Source organism: Calonectris borealis, chromosome 1, assembly GCF_964195595.1.
Source record: "Calonectris borealis chromosome 1, bCalBor7.hap1.2, whole genome shotgun sequence".
Classification (NCBI taxonomy): domain Eukaryota; kingdom Metazoa; phylum Chordata; class Aves; order Procellariiformes; family Procellariidae; genus Calonectris; species Calonectris borealis.
In genome coordinates this window covers 15439636-15465465 of record NC_134312.1, presented here as the reverse complement: position 1 = coordinate 15465465, position 25830 = coordinate 15439636, and the positions used below count along the sequence as shown (strand labels likewise).

Below are 25830 nucleotides of genomic sequence, written 5' to 3'. Positions count from 1 at the left end.
ATGGATTTGGTTTTGTCCATTGCCATTTTTTCCATTGCCTTCTTTTTTTAGCTTTTCTTCTTGTGTGTCTTGAATAGTCTTTCTCTCTCCCCTCCTCCCTCCCCTTCTCTCTACATATAAACATGACTAATATTTTTCAAAGCAGACTTCGTGTGTATGTTTAGTGGAGCAACTGATATATAAGAGAATGGTTAAAGTGTGTATAATTTATAGCAAAAGATCATAATTAAAAATTTAATTTCCCACGCAATATTGTGAGGTCTTACTGTTCGACAACCTTAATTCTGCAGTGGAAGAATGTTTTAAATTATTTCTAGCTTGTGTTTTATTATACAGTTGGATGTAAATGATTATGAATTATATAATAATAGAGAAGGAACTTCATATAAGTCATCTGGCTTTGATTGTTGCTAAAAATAATTCCTTTGTGTGTGTTATTGGAAAAGATAAAAAGTCGTATCTGACACCTGCATTTTTGTGTTTGTGCCACAATTTGCAGAAGCAACATTTTCTTTTGTTTCTATGGTATTTGTGTTTTTAATGCACATTTTATGAAGCTGATGTCTTACAAAACTATGTCATATGGCTACAGCTGTCTTTTTATTTGCAAATGTTAGTAATATAAAAACTATAAGCAGAAGTTATATTTATTTTTCAAGCACCATAGCAAAGTATACACAAAGTAATATTTGGTTTAAGATTTTAATCTAGGAAAGTCATATTTCCTGCAGTCAGCATTCACTGTCTCTGATTTCCACCTATCTTGCATATTTTTCACATGATATGGGACACTCTTGCATCCTGTTAGTTGAATAGCTCATTTTCAAGCAAGGCTTTTGTCTGTGTACAGTATCAACAGACATGGCTGGCCAAAAGATTTCATTTTGAGGGGACGACGATTCAGTCCTGCAAGGAGTGGGGTATGTATAGATAACACTTCTGCAAAGCGTGCAGGTACTGGAAAATAAGTTATCTGTTCTTTCTTGCCCTCAAGAGTCTACTTTGAATCTACTGAAAGCATCTTCTAGTAAAATGATGTAACTGTGATGGGGGCTGTGGACTGCTTTTACTTACCAGAAGGGCCGGGCAGCTCTTTCTGTCTCAGACTTGTAGCTATCTGTATTTGCACATAGGGAACAAGAAGATCACAGGCTCTGGTATAGATCACCATGCCGGTCTGGGGTGAGTAATGCAGACCTTGGTCACTTTGTTTCCCTTTTAGGGGGCACCCAAGTTTTGGTAGAAAATAAAGACTCTTTGCAGTCGCTCTTCTGTCCCTCCCTGGTTTTTTTGTACTTTGATAATTATTTCAGTACTATTTGATAGTTGCTCACCTTATTCACCGATTATCTGCTGTCTTCTTCAGTGGTCTTACCTTTTTCCATGAAGAAGTCTTTCCTGAGCTAACTTTGGAAAGCACCATTTTCTTCTCAAAAATTAACCTTTTCTGAAAAGCTTATCACCATTGCTTCAGACTAAGCAGGCAGGGAGGTGTGATTGTTGCCTTTAGAAGATAAATTTTTGTTTGGAGAGGCCGTTGTCTTTTTTGCGGCATGTACAAGGTCTAGATTGTCAAATGGCTGTAATCTGATCTAAGAATGATACCAGTGTCCAGAATAACCCTTTGAGTAGGACATGATAGCATTTAACTCTTCTTATTAAAAACAAGAAAACATGTATAAAAAGATATGTAGTTGTTTATATTTTCTCCTTTCTTTTTCATTTCAAGCTTTTCTTGCTTTCTTCATTGTAAATTCTCTGATCTGGATTGCATTTGTAATATTATTACGCCTAGTAAAGTGTGTCCCCAGTTGGAATTTCTGGTGAGACGATATTAATGCTTTGTACAGTTTTAATTAAAAAGTAATTTATATATACTGTGTGTCTGCTTACAAATCATGAGTTTAATCATAAAACTGATTTGTGCCAATCTTGTTAACATCGATGAACTAATAGAGTTAGTTGAACCTGTTTGGACTTTATGAATTTTCCTCTCTTACAAACTCCTGCATAGTGAGGTTTTTAAGGAATCCAGTCTGAAAGATAGTGTTTAATTTAAGTTTTTTAGCTATTCTGATTCAATAATAACAATTTATTTGTGTAGCGTGATTCCTGTTTCTGATGTCCAACCTGTGGTCTTGTGTCCTTGAGATTCTTGGATTAATTCAAGTGGACTTTGACAGGTAGCTAATAACTTCAGTTCATATCAGAAGACTCACATTTACAATAGATGCTTGCACCTCCACTGGGCTATTTCTAGGCATCTGCAAAATGAAAAAACTTCCAAAGCGCTGCTTCAGGATGTCACTTATTCTGCATCTGTGCATTGTTTTGATGCTGTGTTTTTCACATCAGCATTTTGGTGCATTGTTCTACACGTCTGTGCAGTTTCTTTGCATCTCAACTTCTGCCATCTCAGTATCATAAAAACTCAAATATGCTATTTACCCATTAGGCGCAGTGCTATTTGCCAGGGTTGTGCAGCGAGCTCACAGGTACCAGAACTTTTCCTTTACTGCTCTGTCTTCTTGACAGTGTCTGGTGAAAACATAGATGATTCTGTGATCCTGTGAACTAACCTGATTTCTTATTCCATCTGTGTCCTTGGATAGATTTCTCCAGTATTAATACCTTATGTGTTTTTATAAGTTACTCCCTGCAGCCAGACTTCATAAAAACTCAGACTCGGACCCAGCCGGACTTCATATGCCTCAGAGCTGGGCATATTTTAAAGAGCTTAAAGCTTTTTAAAGCTTAGAGAGCTGAGAAGGTTAAATGGATGTAAGGAATTTAAAATGGAAAAAAGTTGTAACTTTTGTGTTTGTAAAGGGCAAAGTCTGTATGTTTTCATGACAAGATTGTCACCGGACCATTCAAACAACAGAAAAAAATGTTTTAAGTTGTTGAGATGTTTTAACCATTTTTGAAATATTTTGTAACTGTAATTAAATACATGTTTTTGAGCTGAGACTTGGTGTCAAATTATACCTGGGAGAAGTACTCCTTTCTGTGGAGTTTACAGTGGTGTTAGTGGAAGTCTGATCAAAAACATCCTTGGCTGAAAATTGTGAATGTAAAGTGATTTTTTTAAGATCACTGACTTACCACATTAAAACAAGACATCAAATAAGTATTGCATGTAGTGCCTGCTTAGGGTTTTGTTTGTTTGTTTTACTGGTAGGAGGATTTGATTTAATCTAACTGTGCAGTTTTGGCTTCATCCGTACTAACACTAACTACACCAAGAAGTTACCGAAGGAGTTTATACCTCACCACTGCCATTCTTTTAAATTTAAGTTGAATGTGTTGATTGCGTTCATCTGGCTGTAATGCGTTTAAAGGCTTGGTTAGTCCGAGACTAGCACTGCAAAGGGGTCATGATCGGTTAACCTTTCAACCTGGATTTCATAGCCTGGTACAAGCAGTAACATAGAGAGAGGCTTTTGGTTTTCAGGGGGTAAAGGAATGATTCACATCGTATCAGACTATGAAATACCTGCGGGTCGGTGGTGCTGGTTTGTGCCCAAGGATGCTTGAATGAGCCTGTTTGGATCTGCTTGTAATACTCCCTGAATTACCATCAGAGGCTTGTCCCAGGTTTTTTGGGGACTGAAGATACTTTTTACTTCATCATGCCAAGTACCGGCATCGTAAGCAGTGATGTTACTTACACAGTGGTACAGGCCAGGGCAGAATTACTTGTAAAAATAGTTCTAGGGCCAAAATGTTTGCTTTGGTTAAGAACTAATGAAATAAGGTACCTGCTTGAAAGAAAGAAATCACTATTTTTAAAGAAAAATATGAGAGAAGTAAGATTTAGTCATCGATGTTTATCAATCACGGCTGCTGTTGTACATGTTAGTCTTCACTGAGGGTCTTCCCATTTTTTCTCCTGTTTAAAAGGCACCAGGTTGATATTTCAGTCTGAGTCAGAAGCCGCATTTGCAAGTTCTGTAATAGATTTCAGATGCTGTTGAATAACACTGGAATGCCATTTTACGACATCTTTAAATAGAGATGTCACTGCCCTGTTCTGAGAGGTAGTGCGATCTGTGCAGCCGATACTCGGCATGGGGTTACTAATGCAGCAACACCTTCGTTAACAACACTGGGTGTGGTGACATGATCACACCAAAGTGCATAAAAGTGACTGGAGTTTCTGCCCTCTAAGCTGAGCTGTGGTGGATGAGTATGTGTGCTTGTTCTTAAGTTATAGCAATGCAGAGTGAAACAAGTTACCTCACTTGTAATGTTAGAGCTCTGAGGCCTTCAATAGTAATTTAAGCCCATTTTACTCTGTGTTTGTAATGGCTTAAGAATGCATGTATTGCATTATGTGTTTCAGCTGAAGTGGACAAGTGCTTGTCATCATCTGACTGTACCCATCTTTTGATTTCATGAAATTCCTCTTGCCATCACTGAGAAATACCTCGTTAACCATCTTTGTCTCTTCCCAGACTTTTTGCGGGGGAAAAAACAGCAAGGTGTTTGAACTAGGAGGGACATTCACACAGAATCGGAAATTTCATGTCATGTCATCTGGTTCAAAACAGGGATGACATTCATGACTGTATTTTAAGCTGTAGGATCCTTGACCTTGGTTACTATAACTAGCTTTTAAGCAGGAGACTTCCTCTAGCAATCTGTAGTCAAGCTTGGAATATTGTAACATGGAGCATAACCTATGCTCCATATTTCTAAAAGGCTCTTTAGGCAGAGATTTTAAAAGACATATTCTTTTACGGTTTTAACAGTTGACCAGTACAGAAATGCTTATTCCACTTCTGGGCTTTGAGTGTTAAGAAAAAGGTGTTGCTGCCTGTCTTCTGACTCAGACTGAGGAATGAGACTGCAGTATTAGTATAGGACCTTTTGAAACCCAGAAGAAGAAAAAAAAAAAACCTCTTTAATATAGTAAGCAGCTCTTATGGAGCAGTGTATAAATTTGCTTTGTATAAATTAATATAACAGTAGTGGCCCTGCAGTATTTTCAATTTTTTTTCTTAATATATATTTAAAGCATAATTTCTAATTCTTGTATATATTTTTAACTTTCCCACAGATATGCACTTATTTGGCCATTATCCAGCTCATGATGATTTCTATCTTGTAGTGTGCAATATCTGCAATCAGGTAGTCAAGCCACAGGTTTTCCAGTCACACTGCGGTAAGTGAATGTTTTCTTTCCTGAATTACAGTGCCAAATTGGCATATGGTTCTCTTAAGAATCATTGCATACGATCATGACAGAGGCATTGCAGATATACTTTTCTGGTTATCTTGTGTTCTTTCCACAGAAAATATCAGCGATGCCTTCAAATAAGCATATTTCCTGTAGAGGAAGTTAAATTAGTTGTTCTAGAAGCTGGGCTTTTCAAGTTGAACTTGTTATACTAAATTAACCTTTTACAACAAATAAATCCTGTTAGTTAGCTACTAGCTAGGCTAAAACTATTACGACCTAACATTGGATTGTCTTTGATAAAAGCTGCAAAGTGAGGGCTGTGATACTGATCTACATTAACTTGAAGTTGGATGTTATTGATTGTTTTCTGATGGGATTTATGCATAGGTGTATATAGGGCTTGTTTTTATATTTATCATAGGGTTTAATTTTTTACATAATTGGCATGTCAAGTCACATTTGTTAAGATACTCTTGAAAAATGTTCATTTGAGAAGCTGCAGAAATGTGCAGATATTTATTTCTCAATTAGTATGACAACAGCAAGATGTTAATTTTTATGTTGATTATTTGTAAGCAGAATTACTTTAGTTAGAAATTTTTGCTGTTGATTAACAAACTACTTTCAAATATTCTCTAAAAAACTTCATCCCAAGGTTTCGTTTGTTTATTACTTATCCAGTGGTTTATTTGTTATTTGTCCAGTGGTTTGTTTCTGTGGTGTGGGTTTTGTTTGTGGTGGTTTTTTTTTTTTTTTTTAAAGGATTGCAAAATGTGACTGGAATGGCTAGTTTTGCATGAGGTTTAATCAAATTCAGTTTAATCAAGTTAATTTGAAGGTGATTGCATAATAATGAAAGGTAACTAGTACTGAGGATGGCATCAATTAAATACATTAAGAAAAAAAAAAGACCCAGCAAGATTTTCCTTGCCTACATACAACGAATAAACTTCACAAATCCTGTGCCCCTTTCAGTCTTCTTGACAGCAAAACAACTCAGTAAGGGGAAAATGTAAGTGGGATGAACAGAAAACATGAAAGTTTATTTACTTTTAAAGAGATATTACCAAAATATTACCTTGGGTTTGTATGGATGGACTGCTAACAACCAACCAGGAGCAACTGCGTTCACGTTGAAAGGCAGTTGTACAACTCACGACTACCTTTGGCCCAGATTGAAATAATTGTGAAAAAATGGTAATAGTGGAATATAGCATTTATATCCATTGAATAAGAAAAGATGTGAAAGTATAGTACGGTGGGAGAAGGACTTACTAATTTAATGGTGGGGGCAGGTGTTAATTTCAGTGTTTTAACAAGCTGTCCTGGTATTTTTTTCCAAATTTGTTTCTTGCCCTTAGTCATATGTGATTTCTTCCTGCCCAGCTTCAGGTATCTTATGGTTCTTTCAGTGGCAGAAAAGCTTTTCTGCCTATGGTCATAGGTACAGTGGGTACTATAAACATTGAACTGGTGCATTAATAAAAGATCTGCCACAGAACAGAAGAACCTGTGTAACACCTTGCTGTAGCATTCCATAGTTGTGCTGTTTCCTGGACATGACCTTCTGGTTTGGGGAGCAGTATGAAAGTTGGTCCTGTTTTCATGTAGGAGGCATATAGAATGATGTTTCTTCTAGGTGAGAGTAAAGTGTTCCATGTTAGAATGAACTTTTTGAGCTCTTTGGAAGTAACGAGTTACCATCAGTGTTAGTGTGTTGCCTGTAAACTGCAAAGATCCTGTGAGTCACTGTCCTTTTTTTCTTTTTCTCTTTTCTCCATTACTCCATTATTTATACAATTCCTTTTACTTCGTCTTCATTATAGCAATCCTGTTACACTGAACAATTGAGCATTAAATTCTGAATTGCTTGATTTAAGAGCCTAAGGTCAATAAAGACTTTTAAAAAAAAAAAGTAGACTGTATTAAAAGAAATGGAGAACACTGAAAATAATTGACCAAAGGTGTTACCTCTTGAAGATTGTACTTAATCTAGTCAGATTTGTTTCAGGAAAGGTGTACTGGAATATTGCTGAAAGGCCTGTGAAGAGCTTTAAATGTATAGATAAAATATTTTGTTTTAAAGAAGAAACAGAAAAGATCTTGTACTAAAACCATATAAAAGAAGTTTTAGAAGAGAAAAAGTTTCTTGGACGTCTTGGGAATTATTGTAAAATAACTAATAATTTATTTTCAAAAAAATAATCTGTTAAAGGTACTACATGTTGTATAAGTTACATGCATCTACTAACCTATAGTTGTTTTGATAAGAAATGAGTAAGATCTAAAGACCTAAAGAAGAGCTACACATGGATCTCATTAATTGATCTGTAGTTGCATTGTCTGGTGAGAAAATGATAAAAATCTTGCATTAGAAAACAGATCAACTGTGAGCTGCTTGTGGCTGAAAAATCTCTCACTAGATATGTTATGATATCAATAGTCCATTGAGAAAGGTCTGGAGAAGGCTTCGTTTGAGACATTGGTTCTGGCTGCACTGGGCTCTTCTGTGAAGCAGGAATATTTAACTTTCAGTTTTATTTAGAGTTTTATCACCTGTTGGACGCAATCAATTTGGTGGATCAGCTTTTGTTTAATTAGTTAGGCCATGCAGCAGTATATCTGTAAATTCAGTGATGCTGAACATGCCTGTCAGTAGACTTTGAGGTATTTTAAACAGACATATTTACCGTAAAGTGCATTATTTTACATGTCTTGATTTGCAGCTTTAAAGTTGTAACAAAGACAATGGAACGAGAAAGCATTAGAAGCCACTACTGTTTTTTTGGCTCTTGAAGGCTGCGTCATGGGGAGTCTTTATTGCTACTGACAAGGACTCATAGAGATCTATCCCAGAATCTCCCACAAAGTGTGGTGTGTTACTAATATCGCTGGTAAGATCCAGTCCATATTCTCTCAGTAAGGATTTAGGTCCGTGCCAGACACGTGCTTTATGTTTCTAGGTTCCCTGCATTCTAACTTGAAGATCTTGGCTTTGGAACAGCACTGGAATGTTTACTTTAGCGAATGTTTCTGTAACACTTCTCTTGAGCCCTTGTTGGCATTTGCCTTTCTCCAGAGCATATGAAGACCCAGTGTTTCATTTGTCTCTAATTTCAGACATGTGGTAGCCATCCTTGATGGCACTGGGAAGTTGTGAAGATTATAGAGGCAGATGTTGTTATTTAACTTTTAAGGGTTTGATTCCTGGAATATCAAGCAGAAAAAAGAGAAAAGCATGGTTCAGGCTTTTTTAATGGGAGGCGATGCATCATACAACCTTAAACCAGTAGAAATCAGGAAGGTAAAAGAAGAGATCTGGCTAACTAGAGGACTGGCTTGCTGGACTTGAGCGTCTTTGTAATAAACACAGCGTAAAGCTCGGTGCTGCAAAGTAGTAGATCTGTTCTAGCCTTTAAGTCAGAGAAATACTGAATTATTTTTAAGAGCAGCTACATGTGCTTGTATCTGTGGAATAAACATTTATATCCATTTGTAAGGATTAAATCATTCATGTACATATGGCGTAAGCCCAACTGAAAGAGAGACTTGCTGTTATAGGCTGCTGGATAAACTATATAAATCAAATAATTTCTTAAGGTCATTCAGTATTATTGTGCACTTATAAAATAGTATATCATAATGTCATCAACAATAGGGTTGAAATAGTGTTGTTTCTGAAGCCAGTTCTTTTGAGTAACTTGTTGCAGTGGTACAATATCTTAGATTTTTTTTTTTTAATGTGTGAACATGTAGTTGTATTTGTTTCTCCATAAAGTAGTTTGAAATGAGAAGTCAGTCTAGTTATACAGCTTGCAGCATTTCTAAATGTACTTGGCACCTGGGGAATTTTAGTTTTGAGACTTTGTTCTCAAATGCCAACCGCAATGAAGATACAGAGCACTTCTTGGGACACCAAAAATGCAGTGTTTTAGTATCCCTGAAGTACAGTAATGTTCTTGCTATTTGTTTCAGTGGTTTTTTTCTCCAATATATCTGTTTTCTAGGAGATTTTTAGGGTGGCAACCTATGCTGAGCTCTGTCCATCTGACTTCTGTTTACTCCAATTCTGTGACAGTCTGTCTGCTGCTTCTTAAGATGGGACCTATACCATTTCCTGGGAGCCGTTTCTATTTTCCTTTGGCCCCAGAGAGAGTAAAGCTTCCTATTCTTAAACTGCATTGTCCTTTGCTAGACTAAAGAGCATCAGATACAGTTCTGGTTATTTTGTTTTAAATGTTCCATACAATAAAAGGCTCGTTAACTTTGTTCTTTTCCTGTTGAAAAGAAAATCTCTCATAAAAGGTAGCTCTGGCACAGTGAAGAACAAGCAGTGTATATATAGAGAGCTTTGCAAAACATCTTGACTTTTTCTTTTAATATGAGGAAATGAATTCATGACGGGAAAGTGTTAAAAGTAACGTTGGGGGAAAGAGGTGAATTAGCCAAGCTAAATAATGCAGCTTGGTTAAAGAATAACTGCAGTATAACCATCAAAGAAAGTTTCCAAACATACTCTGGAACAGTTTCCAAAACTGTGGAGGGTATCTTAATGAACTGAATAGTTAAATCCCCATTTGATGAAGTCATAGTGTACAAAGGAGAAAATTTTGCTTCGTCAAGGAGAAATGACCATGAAGATCTCTTCTGTGGCTAATTTCTTTATCGGAGGCTCGTTGCTGTCTATCCTGCCTGTCTTTAAGGTTATTCTAACGGGTTCCTAATTAAGAACTAGAAATTCTTATTCCTTAAAAAAGAAAAAAACTACCCTTGATTTTCATTACTTCTGAGTTATAAATCCTTGGGTTGACATCCTCATGTCTTCATGAAAGTTGGAAAAGCGTATTTCCTTTTTATCCTTCTGTTTGGCTGTATAAGCATCATTTAAAAGAAAAACAAGCTAGAAAGTAATGGAGCACTGAAGAATATAAATAAATAATTTTCCCCTCCATATCATAATTATTTTCCTAAGAGAGGTTATATATTTTGAATTACTCAGACTGGCTATTTTACATTGTAATAGTTGTGCGTTACAATTTAATGAACCGTGATTAAAGACAAGAAGGTTGAGCTTACAGTATGAATAAGAATGATTTGCTTTCTTACCATGGGCTGGAGCATTACTAGCTGGCATCTTTTTTTGCATAAGGATTTTGATATGGGTATCACTGTCACATTTGATGGATTATTCTCCGTTTTGATTTTATTTTCAATTATTCAATGCCTTGTTTTTTATTAAATACAGCTTTTGGGGGTTTTTAATTGTTAATATTTTATCCATTGCATTTAACCTTTTATCAAGGGGAGTGCTCTTGTGCCTTTAAGGACAATGGCATTTTGAGTGATTCTCCTTCTGTTACTGTGATTTTCTTTTTTCACAGCCTTGTCAAAACTTGTTATATGATATCATTATTGATTGAATAACTTTCTGGTTGTCACATGGTTACGTTTCACTGCATAAAAGAATTAAAATAATGAAAATTACTCTCATCCCTTCAGCTTTTTGTTAAATATGGAAACAGTAGCAGCTAGACTAAGAATCCCAGTTTTATTTTTCTTTTGGTGGGAGTGGGGGGACAAGGAATTGAATGTTTTTTGTGTACCTTATTTGTACATTTTTACTTGTGCAATTGCCTAGGATGTACTGACTTTGTCCGTAACTTTTATTTCCATTACTGTAAATCGGAAACTCCTAGTAGCTGAAAGCATACAAAAAATTTGCTTTAGCTTTACAGGCTTTCTATCAGAAATCTTGTTCTTGAGACCAAAGTACAGCCAGTGGCATAACCCTCTGTCTCCTGTCTGCGATGAAAATCTAAGCTGTAGTTCCTGCAGTGGTACATGCAGGTTATGTGGGTCTGTCATGTCCATGTCACTGCAAGTTCTCCAAGCCCAGCGTAATGGCGGTCGCTGTGAAACTGCGGCCGCAAGCCATCTTTTGTTCTGTTCCCATAGAACTTAAATAGTACATCACTGCATGGAAATCCAGGTAGAGTGAATATTACCCTTGAAAAGGCAAAATTAAAAGAGCACTCCTTTGAATTCATCTTTTTCCCTACATATTCTTGGAGTACCATATTTGTAGACTGTCAGCAATTCTTGCGACTCTGCATAGGTACAGAAATGCAAAATCTGTCTTTGTTTAGTCCTTGAAGAGACCAGCTCTATATCCTAACTGCCGATAGTCTCTGGCCAGTTTCAGAAAAGCACTTAGATGCATAAAAGATAATCAATTGCCATTTTAATACTTGATTCAAATGAAGCAATAAATAAAAAACCACCTTGGCTGCTCATATGCATGAGAGCATTGGTCACCTCAGTGTTGGCTACTGTGCTCACCCAGGACTGCAAACTGTGTGGTTTTTTCGTATGCGCCCTGGAGAGCACTCAATGAAAGATACACTGTGACAAAGCCATGCTTGTTCAAGAAAAACAAACAAAAAAAATCCTACTTTCTCTGTAATTACTTGTCCAGGAAGCAAGAGATTTGGATTTAGTAGCCTTACCACCTAGGACCTATTCTCTCATCTTCCACCTCCTAGGAGAGGAAAATGTCCTAACTACCAGGCACACCTGGTTGTTTTAACCCAGGTTAAAACAAGACTAGCGCATGCTTTTTGCATTGGAGATGTATCAGACAAAGTAAACCTGAATGTAGAGAGTAACACCCAGATCCAAGGGACGGACTGCAATAGGGACTGAAAAATGTGCAGATAATGCTCAGAGCAACAGCAAATATAATGTGTCTTCACCTTGCAGGTTGCTGAGATCTGGTTGAGGCTGGAAGGAGTTTGTTGTGTTTTCTCTTCCTTAGTCTAGTGTGTGAATTAAAAGTGGAGCTGTGTTCAGACCTGCTGACCTGCTTCCTTAGAAACAAGTAGCACAATATTTGATAGGGTTGGCTTTTTTCATATTTTCTGCTATCATCCCACTACTTACACTTCTTTCGTCTTTGTTGTTACTAATTCATCATCAGTGACAGAGCCTTAAACAGAGAAGTTCAGATATAGAAATAGACATGATATATAGAGGGTTACAAGGTCAATGAGTAGTGTAAGTAGGAAGCTGACAACTTCCCATAGAGAACTTCTGCGCTTCAAAAATTTTCCCTAGGTTGATGTGTCAATAATTGAAAATTTCTTCATTCAGAAAATTCTTTGAATGAGAAAGGAGGAACATTTTGGCAGCGTTGAATCTCAAAGGATGTGCATTGGGGAACAGTGAGTATTCAACAGAAGAAAATGTTCAGCAGTGAACGGAATGCTACACATGTATGCAGTTTCTATTAAGCATAGTAACTTCCTCCCCCCACCCAGCTTCTGGAACTAAAACATTGATTAATTGTCTTTTCCCTATTTTTTTCTATTAAGTTGTGCCTTTACAGTTGTGCCTTTTTTTCTGTTAAGTTGTGCCTTGACTCTGCTGTAGTTTTACAATGCTGATCTTAAATAAATCGACATAGGAATTAGATTGAAAGAACAATAATGACGCTGGGCTTTTCAGTGCACTGGAAGTGTATTCTAGTTTACACATAATTCCTATCATTATAAATTAGCTTATCTCTTTTGCATAGTGTATTCATTGACAGTATTTGATTAGTGAACCCTTTTGTATTTATTTTACTTTATATAAATTGTGGTAAATGATGCGGTACATACTTGAGCTGGGTGGTGTTGTCATGGCATTGATGGGAGATACATACCGCTTGTAATTTCTTTCAGTCAAGATTTTAATAGAGATGTAGTTTTAAATAGTAACCAATAAGGATTTCTTTTAAGGAGTGTCCATTAATAGAACTCAGCTGTTGAAGGTTGACTGTAGCATTAGGCTTAAGTTTAATCTCCTGCATACTATAATTTACAGGGCTGTGTTTAGTGCATCATTCTTCCAGCTGCTTCATTGGTGGAGGGATGGGGCTTGTGATAGTGGGGGAGAGGGGAAAGGTATAGTGAAAATTTTCCATCATATCCTGTAAAAATCTGGCAAAATTAAAAATAGGAGTATTTGGCTTGAAGCTGTCCATAGTGTGTCTTACTTGGTCTGAATAAGGTGGATGTCTTCCATCTTAGAGAAGGGATGTTTTTAAAAATAATTAAAAAAAAAGACTTCATGGTCCTATTCCTAGATAAAGTCCAAAACAGAATTAAGAGCGTTTTGAATTCACTGTTTGGAAGTGTTTTGGTGAGTAAAAGATAAGCAAGAACAAATCCTTTTTTATATCAAATTGTGATAAAAGAAAAGGAAAGAAAGGAAATTTGAAGTGGATCTGAATTTGCCAAAGGCCTAAATAAGAAGTCATTGTTTCTTCACTGTATTCGAAGGTATAGAAGTGTTAAGAGCAGGTCTCTTCTCTCTGTTATCTCTTTGTTTATCCTGCATGTGATCAGACAAGGAAGATGTGGTGGAGTTTTTGAGGGTGGGGTGTGGGGTTTTTTGGTAGTACAGTGTTTCACTCTGCATGTGTTACAGAAGGTAATTAACATTTGGATTAGTCACTACCAAATATTATAAGTTCTATTTCAAGTCTGTAGAATTCTTCTCTGCATATAGCCCTGCCCGTTGACCATGACTTTTTTACCAGGTATCTAAACATTTTGGGTTTAGTTACTTTTCTGACTGTTGCAATTTCTACTATGTTATTGTTTAGCAATTTCTTGCAAAGCATATCACAAGTTTAGGAACTTCTTACTCTCCTTGTACTAAAATTTTTACTATAAGCTGGCTCATAAAGTTGATTCTTGTCCATTGACTGTTGGCTTTTCCCAAGGGAAGCAGCAGCAATTTTTGAGTAGTGTCTTCTCTAGCAGCTGAACATCTCCTGTGCCATGAGTTGTGGTTGCTGAGTCTGCCTGTGAGGTGGCAGGTGGGGCTGGAGACACAACTCATCTTGTGTGCCCAGGGCTCCCTTCAGAGCTGGAGAGCCAGGCCTGGGAGGAGGTTGGATGACCCCGGAATATAGCTCTGGCCCTCACAGCTGCCAGGATTAGAATACCTTGTCATGTACAATGGTGAGTGGAAAGAAAACTGGAATGGCAGTTTGTTACTTTCCAGAAGTACTACTTCAGATAGGCTGAAATACTGCTTTGCAACGATGTTTTCGTTGCCTTTTCTAACATCTACAGGCCACTTGAGGTGCAGTGGGGAAGATAAAAGTCCCTTGACAGGCAGGAGGATGATAGGACAGTCATATGTCCTTTTTCACAGAGGTGTAAGGGAGAGCAATTGAAACAAATACTGAGCTGTAGTTCAAGAGCTTGATGGTTTTTTCAAGTTGGAAGTAGTTACATTAAACACCTTTTATGAAGAAATAATTTTTTTATTTGGTGTTTAAAAAAAACTTTATTTTTTAGTAGAGGGAAATCTCAGCTAGTATAACACTTGCAAACCTACTTTAGGTACTTTTCCCACAATTTTCAGTAATAATATTTCTCCCAGATTTTCCATACCTTCTTAATTTTTAAAATATTTCTTCTTGTTTATTTTAATATGATTTTTTTCCTCTAGTATGCAAGCATGTTTGTCACAGCTCCGTGTTTAAAATCTAGTGAGTTCTGTTTATTTCATTGTAATAGTAGTACACAACCTCTTGGTACCTGACTAGTGCCAAATCTATTCAAAACATTTTATTTGCATGCATAAAATACTGTACTTAAAATTCTTGTCATTTCAAATACAGCTGAAGCTCTGCGTGTTTCCCGTTTCACAGTCCTGTAGTGATTCATATAATTATCTTAATAGCTTATTGCTATTCTATTTAACTGGTGATATTAATGTAATAATTGTCATATTAAAATCTAAAATATTGAATTAGGCCTTATTCTAAAATGTATTTTATTATTACAGATAGGTTAGACGCACTGTAGGCTTCTGTTTTCAAAATAAAATTTTTTGCATTCATCTAGATAGATTAATGAAATTATATTCTACAAGATATAATGAAAGAACTGTTTAAAATATGTTAGGCAAATGAGATGGGCAACTCGTTCACCTCACTATGTGTATTTTTTGATTTTGATTCAATTTCAAATACTTGATTTAACTTCCTACACCAAAACCTACCTAAATTTCCTAAAATTTAGGAAACTTGCCTCATTAACTATTTATGTTTGTGAGACTAGTGATGCTGTTAACCAGGAACATTTTCTTTGACTAGTGTTCTGGGAAATAACAGATTTTCAACCGCCCTTTTTTTTGGACAGGCTTCTTGTTTCTGCGAAATAATCTTTTATCATGCCTAGCATCTGCTCTGCAACTAGTGAAGTATAACTAATACCATACTTACATAAAATATCAAGCATTGCATATGAGAAATGTGTTTAAGGCAAGCATTAATGTATCATTATTTAATACGTCCGCTTTCAATTTATTCCCTGTGTTGTATAAGGTATTCTTTTCATGGCTGTGTCATCAAGGTTGTGCTTAACTAGTTGTGTAACTAGAGAATTTTAATTTTTTTTTTTTTAAATCTAGTTTTAGGTTTGAGATTGATGTTTGAAAAATTGTTTCATTTTTTTAATTCAGTTTGTTAGGAGAAGGCTTGGCAGGGAGGAGTCTCATTTTTGGTGCCGCTTTTCATAGAATCATAGAATAGTTTGGGTTGGAAGGGACCTTTAAAGGCCATCTAGTCCAACCCCCCCTGCAACGAGCAGGGACATCTTCAACTAGATCAGGTGGCTCAGAGCCCCGTCCAACCTGACCTTGAATGTTTCCAGGGATGGGGCATCTGCCACTTCTCTGGGCAACCTGTTCCCGTGTTTCGCCACCCTCATTGTAAAAAATTTCTTCCTTATATCTAGTCTAAATCTACTCTCTTTTAGTGTAAAACCAATCCCCCTTGTCGTGTCGCAACAGACCCTGCTAAAAAGTTTGCCACCAGCTTTCTTGTAAGCCCTATTTATGTACTGATAGGTCGCAATAAGATCTCCCCGGAGCCTTCTCTTCTCCAGGCTGAACAACCCCAACTCTCTCAACCTTTCTTCATAGGAGAGGCGTTCCACCCCCCCGATCGTTTTTGTGGCCCTCTTCTGGAGCCGCTCCAACAGGTCCATGTCTTTCTTGTGCTGAGGGCTCCGGAGCTGGACGCAGGACTGCAGTGGGGTCTCACCAGAGCAGGGGCAAAAACACCTCCCTTGACCTGCTGACCATGCTTCTTTTGATGCAGCCCAGGATACGGTTGGCCTTCTGGGCTGCGAGTGCACATTGTCCAGCTTTTCATCCACCAGTACAAGTCCTTCTCAGCAGGGCTGCTCTCAATCCCTTCATCCCTGAGCCTGTATTGATACCAGGGGTTGCCCTGACCCAGGTGAGGACCTTCCACTTGTCCTTGTTGAACCTCATGAGGTTCACACGGGCCCACTTCTCGAGCTTGTCCAGGTCCTTCTGGATGGCATCCTGTCCCTCAGGCGTGTCGACCGCACCACTCAGCTTGGTGTCTCTGCACTTGATCCCACTGTCTCTGTCATTGATGAAGATGTTAAACAGTACTGGTCCCAATACGGACCCCTGCGGGACACCACTCATCACCAACCTCCATCTGGACATTGAGCCGTTGACCACTACCCTCTGGATGCGTCCATCCAACCAATTCCTCACCCACCGGACAGTCCACCCATCAAATCCATACCTCTCCAGTTTAGAGAGAAGGATGTTGTGGGGGACTGTGCCAAAGGCCTTACAGAGGTCCAGATAGACGACATCAGTTGCCCTTCCCATGTCCACTGATGTAGTCACTCCATCATAGAAGGCCACTAGATTGGTTTACCTCAAAGTATTAAATACATCTGTGCAAGCTGAAACATGGACCGGTAATTGGCCAACAGTGCTGAAAAGGTTCTAATTGATTATAGGTGTTTCAGATTGCTTTAGTGTGTGTTTGATGGTGATAGGATTGCATGAACTGTGGAGGCCAGTGCATCCTCGTGTGTATTTCAAGCTTTCTCAAACTTGTGGTAGTATTGTGCATGTCCAAATGAGTCTGAAGACAAGTTTTTCTCATTCTGTGACTCTAGGTAGATGAAAACTGTAAGGTATAAGTAAAAAAAGTGCTTTTGAATATGCTAGGACAACAAAGGATTAGATTGCTGTTTAAATAAATATTTTTGTCACTGTCTAATGCCAGATGCATGTAGTGGGAATGCTGAAATGAGCAGTAAAGCGTTTCAGTATTTTTGCATGGGCAGAAAAGGCATAGTCAGGACCAGACAGTTAAGGCTGTGGAAGAGAGCACAGTGCAGAACTGCATGTTTAGTAAGATGAGTATAGAAATGGTGCAGCAAAAAACTGAACCTTGAAAAGAAAAGTCTGGTGTTTGTCATTGTGCAGCTAAATTATTTTGTTGACCCAGTGTTTTTTTGAAGTTACTGGAAACTTGAGAGCTATGGAGTCCTGTGGAAAGGATTCTCAAAAATTAGCTATACACTGTGTGAAGAAATAATTCCTTTTTTGGTTTGTTTTTGAACCAGCAACGAACAATCATTTCCTGTCCACCTTTATAATAAATGTGCACCATAACCCTCCTCTGTCGTCACTCATCCAGTTTGACAAGTCCAAACCTGTCTAATTGTCACTCTTGTAGAGACTCTCCATGTCTTTGCTATGTGTTTTTGTATCTTGCCCAACTCTTCTAAACCATTTTTGAAAGGAGGGAAGCAGTGGTATGATGTCCTATATTCCTTGCCTAACATTTGATTTGCCTTCATGACCACTACAGATCATTGAGATGATAACTTCATAGAACAGTTACCAGACCAGTGTCTCATTACTGTGTAATTACAATTCAGAGACCATCATTTTGTATATAAAGTTAAGATTGTTTTGTTCTTCCGTGTCTCTCACTTTACATTTCTCTACATTGAATTTCATTTACTATTTTGTTACACCATTCTGTAATGTTAGGTCTTTCTGCAGTCTGCTGATTTTCATCTTCAGTACTTTGAGTAATTATATACCAAAGATCTTGTTCTCTCACTAACCATCTTCTTTTTTGGATCATTTCTGAGTACGTTGAATAGTTCAGGCCCCAATGCAAGGCTCTTCCTACATGCTACTGCTGAAATTCTTTCTTTGAGGACCATTTTCACCCTCTTTTCTTTGCCCTGTAAGTAGTTTCTTAGTCTTCGGGTGGGGGTTTGAACCCTCCTTCCTGTCTCACAGCAGTTATTTTTCCTTTAAGAAACGTGAAAACATGGCCTCATTTCACTTGGAAATTTAAGTAGACTGTGTCAATTGGATTTCCCTTGTCCACATGTCCCTTTATGCCTTCCAGGACATTTGTGACTCATAACAATCTTTCACAAAACTACACTGACTTTTCCCCAATATGTCATACTTACCGATATGTACACTAACTTGGTTCCTTCTTACAGCTTCTATCCCTCTGTCTTGGATACATTTCAGACTTGCTACTCTCTTATTTCTTTGCACTCCCTCAGATGTTGATGTTGCCTTCTGACCTTCAGGTGCAAGGTGGTTTTCGGTGAGAGGCTTTGCTTGCTTGTTAATAGCTCAATAACTGCATCCATGGCTTCTGGGGAGCTTCTGGATGAATACAGATGGTCTGGCTCTGTCAAGCCACTTTGCAGCCTTCTCTGCCACTGCTTCAGTTGGAGATGGGATCTCCAAGTCCTTCGGAGCTTCTGGACCATGAAGGACATTTTTGTCAGAACTGAAAAAGAAGCAAAGTTTTATTTATGCACGTGTCTATGTGTGCATGAGCATTTCTGTATGTATACATATATATTGGCTGATCAATTCATTGCACCCCAAATGCAATTGTAGCCTTAATTCTAGAATAACTACTAGGGAGTGGTTTATTGCCACTGCCTGGGTAGATGCGCTTGGAAAAAATGGGTTTTTTTTCCTATGCCTTGCTGAAGAAGAAAACAGGTTTTTCACGTTAAAGAAATGGCTTGAGTATAACTGATTTTTCTCTCATTTTCTTACCAAAATAAATTTCATGCCTGTAGAGGTGAAGTGTTGCATTTGGCCTGAGGTAAAATTTTTCTGTTAGGAGACTGAAGAAAAAACAGAGGAAATGAAAGTCTAGGTCTGCAAAATGATTTCTGATCCTTTAGCCTCTAGTGTGGAGATTAGCATAGTTAATGTGCAATGTGGGACATCCTATTTATCCTTTTCTTCCCTAATCTGAGGGAAGTTGAATCAAGAGCACCTTAAGCAGGCTACCCAGTGCCGATGGGAGCTTGTAATCACTCACATGGACTGTGTTCTCCTTTCCATAAAGAAATGCTGATGGGAACGGGGGTATCTCACCTCCCAGGGAATGGTGGAACAACTCTGCTTGCAAAGCTTTGCCTGCTTCTCCAATTGCGTGTTTTATATGGAAAAGGAATGGAAAGGATTGAGAAAGGCTCACAATTACCTGCAGGCCGAGGGACTGGGTGCTTCTGCTACTGGAAGACACAAGTTCAAGCCCACACTGATTTCTTCTCTCCTATTGATGTTTTTATTTTGCATAAAATAATTAAATAGCAATTGAACAGACTAAGGGAGGGAGTTAATCCCTAACTTTGACAAATAAGATGCTCACTTGGGATCCAATCTATGGTTCAGGAAATGTGTTTATAAAAGGTTGAAATAATTTCAGCAGGAGGGAGGGAGAGCAAACCCCCTCAACATACTTTATCCTCGTAGTCAGAGTTCTCTTCTGCAGAGGGGAAGATTTGGGCTCAGATTGATTACAGAAGGGTGAATGCTGTAATCAGGGAAGTAGTCATCTAACTGGGGTTCACCACCTTTCTCTTGTTTAGAGACTTAGCACTTAAATGGCTTTTTAATAAAAAAGTTTTCAGAAATATTTAGTATTCTGTCAGTCAGAATTTTAAAAACAAATCCACTCCCTGAACAAAGCCAAAGTAGCTGGTCGTAAAAGAGACATAAAGGCAGTTACAGAATTGTCAAAATCGTAAATTGATATTTGGGGGGGAAAAGCCATAATAATATCAGCTCCTGTGTTTGTTGGATCAGTGATAACTACAGCTGTGTCCTGAATATAAAATAATTTTGAGGACAGTCAGGATGCTCAGGCAGCAGTTACCAGCAGTGGGTTGGTTGTCAAAGCCTGAGCGTTCCATTATAATTCGTCTGTCTCATCGCTGCACATCTCATGTCCAGTCGGTCTGGCGGCTGTGGAGAGCTACGGGCTATACGTACACTGAATTAAATATACCCTAACACATGGCATGATAATACCCCAAGTGCCCTGTAACATTTGCCCTGTCGAGGTCAGGGTTTTTTTGTTGCAAAGAGGTAAAAGTGGAAAAAAACCCAACAGCAACAAAAAAAAAAAACCCACACAAAAAAAACCCAAAACAAAACAAAAAACCCCACAAAAACCACCAATCAAAAAACCAACCCTTTGTATTTTCCCCCAAGAACAGAAGAAGGACATGCACAAGAACGTTATACAGTTCACATTTCCTCGCTTGGAGTCCTGGGAGTCGTGAAAACTTCATCTCGTGTCTGTTTGTCAGACGTGGGAAGAACTGGAATATTTTGGGGTTTCTCCTCTTCCATGGCCCAGATCCCTACTGCTCTGTAAGCTTTATCTGGCAGACTGGGAATAAATCAGATCAAAATTAGCCTGTCTTTGCATTTGAAAAGGGGCAAAAATGAAAGGTCAACAGCAATGCTGCAGCGAGGAACATGCTTAGCAGGGTTTGGGGGTTTTTTAAGGCAACTAGGAAGAGAGGCAGTTCAGGATGTTTTCATAGTCAGTCCATGTTATGTTCACAGCTTTCACTCTAGTTTATTTTTATAAACTAGAGAAACAAAACCACAAATACTGGACTACCATGTCTTACAGCCATTAGTAATTTTGAGATCACTACGATACCTATTCAGTCATTCCCCAATTTTGGAGTTATTGGAAACAGACAGTCAAAAAGATTTTATCTTACAGTTGGCATGGGTCAAGTGAAGATCCTGCCTGTACACACTCTGAGGTTGTTCCTCCTCGACACTTTGTGCCAGTTTTATCCATGTGCTTTCCTGCCTTTCCATCGCGATTCTCTCTTAGCACTTGTAGCAAATGGTTATAGAGGGGCATAAGGGAACAAAGCTGAATTGTTGCTTCTGTCCAAATTTGAAGATGCCCAGTCGTCTTCAGCCTGGGAGTGGCCAGTTCACTATTTGTGTGGTGAAAAGTCAAAATATAAAGGCAGATTTTGGAAATGCAGGCAGGAAAAGGTGACGTGCCTTCCTCCCTTTTATTTCTGAGATCTGTGTCAGTGAAACCTAGCAAAGTTGGCTTCAGTCTCTTCTGCTTTGCTTTCATCCACAGAGAGTGATTCAAGTTACTCAGTAGCCCCTGTGCTAGGACAGTTTTATTTGCAGTTGCTTATCATGTGATGCAGTTATATGAAGGAATTACAAAGTTGTTGCCAGCATTTGCACCAGAAGCACTGTTTAAGCAGACATCTTGGGTTTGGTTTTGTTTTTTAACTTGCAGTTACGGACGTGACAATTCTAGCTAGATAGTATTACTGAGATGAAACAAAGTTCAAATAAATGATACATAGAGCTTCAAGTATGGTGATTTCAAAAGAGAGATATAGAAACAAATACATTCCACTGAACACTTGAAAATTCAGCTGGATGCAAGACACTGTTTTAACCATTAGTTATTCATTGAGTTTTTGCTCCATAGTTCCATTTTATAAAACAGAAAGATTTTTAGTTTTTAAACTATCTTGGTTTAATGTCATTTTAGTAGAATTGCCTTGTGTCTTGGTTTTGTTTTCTTAAAGTTTGATATTTACCGTTGGGTTAGATTGGGGTTTGTTTTTTTTTTTTCTTCCAAAACATGCATACAACACAAAAAACAAAACACAATGTAATTATTTTCTTTAATGCTTAAGGAAAGTTAGAATATCTTTTGGAAAGTTTTGCTTAATGACAAGAGAATATACATACGCCAGCTGACTCTCTGCAGTCAGAGTTGCATAATATTAACTGTTAAGCAAGTAAAACAGGTGATGCTTTTATGTATTTATGATCTAACAAAACTGTCATCTCTGCTGCTGCATCATATCACACCTTTAGTTTGTAGCCTTCCCTTCTTTAGCTTTGGCAAATACAAACTGTGCTCCACTCAGATCTACCCAAACAGGATTTTGAGGGGTCCACTACTACTTTCATTTTTTGAAACCTCTTTTATGAGAAAATCTTCTTGAAAAAGTATTACAGCCATCTTAGTTTCAATTAACATAATCATCTGAAACTTGTGTGTCTGTGTCTGTGTAAGAGTGAGCTAACTGAAGATCTGACCTGGGCATTTTATGTCTGTGAAGGAAATGAATGCATAAAGCATGGCTTAACTCAGCTTTGTAAAACATACCTTTGGAGTTACATTGGATGCCAAGGTAGCATTTTCTTTATGGTCTTCCTGTGTTTTTCTTGTAAATTTTAGAGCAATCATTTTGTGTTCTTATGTGGCTGTACAGCATCTGCTTAAACGACTTACGTTAATGTTAATTTATAAGGTATAAGTTATAAGTTGTTTCATCACAAGTAATCTTACTGGGCAGTCCAGTCAGCAACGATCTGAAGATGCTCGCTCGTTCAAATGCATCTTCTATCTCCTCTAAAACTGGATGTGATATCAATATGGTGTCTTTTTTGATACACGTGTCTGTGAAGCTGGTAGAATTTATGTTTGTTTTATCGCCAGTACAAAACGGATGAAGTAAGTGCGGGGAGTTGTGACACAGGAAGGGGTCAGACCCTTGCTTCATTCAAAGAGGAAGCTGTTCGCTCCTCCGTGTTTGTGTTGCAAATTGTGCTGGGTTTTTAAAGGCTCAATTTCGCCCTGCCTGGCCCTGCTTTCCCTCCGCCCTCCCTCCCTTTAAACTACGATGCTTTTTCTTGGTGCAATTCACATAAGATGTTTACACTGGATAAGACAGCATCAGTATTGACCTAAGTGGGTTTTACTGATTAAGCTTTACTGTTCTCATTTTTCTGATATGCTTCACTTTAAAGCTCAGCTTCAGCTGAACCACACAGATCTGTCCCAATTGTTTTTTAAAATGTTCCATTTAATGGTTAGTTTGGGGGAGATGGGTTTCTTCTTAAGTAATTCAACCCTCCAAGTTGAAGGAGGACCACAGATGTAGCAGAGGCATGTTGCATTATGCAGGTATAGCTGCTTCTTTGAGATCCCCTTGGTTAGCAAGATTGTACTGGTCTTGTTTGGGAGAAATGGTTTTGGGGCTCTGAGTCTGCAAAGTTTCTGCCAAGAACTTCTATGAAGTTTTCTAAGATTTGATAAAGTTGAGTGGCCATAGTGCTGAGCTAGCGCCATTCCTTGCATGCTCAGAGGATAAAATGTGGTCAACATAACGTTAGCTGATGCTATTTTCTACACCTTTAGAGGCTGCAGTGGCTGTATTAAGTGTCTGATTCAGATTCTGAAAATTTTGAAACATTGTCTATTTTTGTTGTTTAAAAAATAAAGTATACCTATTTGCAAAAACTAAACTCTACTTTTTTTACTAAGAACAAGAAGTTTAATTAGATCATCTAGAAATATGCATAAGAAGTGTTGCTGTGTGAAGCTATAGTAATTAATAACTTGTTAAAATGAAGAATGACAGCTATGCTGAGTATCGTATAGGAAGCTGTGCTGTGGCTTAAAATACCTTTTGTCTGTTGATTTCTCTGTAAAATAGAAGAATGTTGACATTTTGCGAATCAATGTTATTACAAAAATAAGATTTTATCATGTGGGCTTTGCACATATTATCATGTTGTATGGACGTGGAGACCTAGGCTTACCTGTCTTTAGGTGAAGACAGTATAGACATCTATATGTGAGGTACTCATTCGGTATTAGCTTTACATAAGTGAAAGCAAAGGGGATTTTCATATAATTACACTGACATTTAGCAGCTTGTTTTAATTATTAGAAAAAATACTACAGGAGGAAAGGCTGAGCAGGTTATTTATTTTATTGCCTTACTCTTACATCGTGGTGAAAATATATCTGCTTTACCTTCCCTGCAAGCGTTCCTTGGTATGCAGTGCCTCCCCCACGCTGTGGGACTCAGCTGGCCGAGCAGCGCCTCTCGCCATTAGTCATCATTGCCTTCCCTAGTGCTGTGTGCATGGAAGTAATTCTTTAAAGCAGTTGCTCATAGTTCATTTTTTAAAGATTATTTCATAATACATCATTGCAGTAGTACCTTCTTGTAAGCATGGACCAAATCTTGCTAAGAGCACAAGCAGTTTTATGTGGAATAAAAAGATACATTGCAAATAAATCACTACTTATTTCTTTTAATCTAGTTTCAAAATTGTTTGACTTTTGCCATTCAAACACAGCTTCCATTCACGTATTCGGGAAGCTTTTGAAAGCACATGAATGGTAATTTTCCCAGTTTTTCTGGAACTTAATGTAGTTAACTTCCAGCAATGCCTGCAGCTGGCTGCCTAATAAAAATAACTTGCATTCCTAGAAACATTAGATTGTACTGATGGCAAAAATGACTAAACAATTTTAGAATGTAACCCATACTGTTACATTAAAATATGTTTTGTCTTAGTCGATATTAATCTAAAGTAAATGATTAACTGCAGTGATGTTTAGTAGTGTTTTATTAATGTGGATTAGCCATTTGCAGAAAAGTTCTTGTAGCAGTTTGCTTTTTTAACTTTGATTGCAATCCATCTATTCTTACATTATTGAAAGGCTTTCTGATGTCTGTTGCTTTAGTGATCTCTCTTTCCTTAATGTGTGGAATGTTCATATAGTGTTGCAAGAAATGAAATAACTATTTTGCTTGTGGTGCAAATGAACATTTACATCTTCATGCCTAACAGTGTTACGCTGTCTTTCATACTGGTTTTTCTTTTGACAGGCAACCTATGTGTTACTTGTTCTATGCTGACTTACTGGTTTTAGTATAGTGAAACTTCGTTTTAGTGTAGAACTTAGTTCTAATGTAGTGAGATTTTTTTTTTTTAATTCTCAATTTAACTAAAAAAATCGTTTTTAATTAACTAAGAGAGAAAATAAACAGTGCAACTGTTGTATTTCCAGTTCATCTTTTATTTGAAAACTTTGGGGCAAATTAAAAACGCAAAATGTTTTTATTTTAAAGTTTAGGCTCTAAAGAATTTTCAATGGCAGGATTAGATTTTTTTGTAATGAAATGTATTAGTCTCACAAGTAAGGTACTGATATTATTATAGCATTGAGTCCCAAGTCTAGCAAGGCACACTGAGTATAGAAGCGTTATAACAAATTCACTATGCCTCTGTATTACTTCTCTAATAGTCTTTTCCTAGATATGTAAAAGTCACTGATGAAGTAGGTCTGCAGTGTCCAGTAGGCTCAGCAGCTCCAAGTTATTCTGGTGTTTTGTTCTTGAAAATGAAGCACTCTGTTTCTTGGTGATACACAGAGATAATGAATGAAGAGGTTTTTCTCCCTTTGTATTCAGTCCTTTACAGACTGCTGATCATGTTTCTCAAAATATTACTGTATGAAGAGTTAGTTACTCATTCTTAACCACATTTGTCATGTCCTCTCTACTGTATGAAGGCCGTAACTGAAGGCAGCTAGGTTAGCTAAGACAGGCCAGTATGGTACAAGTATCAGGCAATTGATGCCAGGCTGTTAACGCTTG

General features: G+C 37.6%; 1 protein-coding gene across 2 annotated transcripts in view; it reads left to right on the top strand.

Moving 5' to 3' along the window:
• Positions 1–25830, top strand: part of ATXN7L1 (ataxin 7 like 1) — a 121116-nt gene that overhangs the window by 35893 nt on the left and 59393 nt on the right. For both annotated transcript variants that reach the window (XM_075145116.1, XM_075145124.1), the window contains exon 3: positions 5063–5167. In XM_075145116.1, the coding sequence (XP_075001217.1) occupies positions 5063–5167 (105 nt within the window). The remainder of the gene's footprint in view (positions 1–5062; positions 5168–25830) is intronic.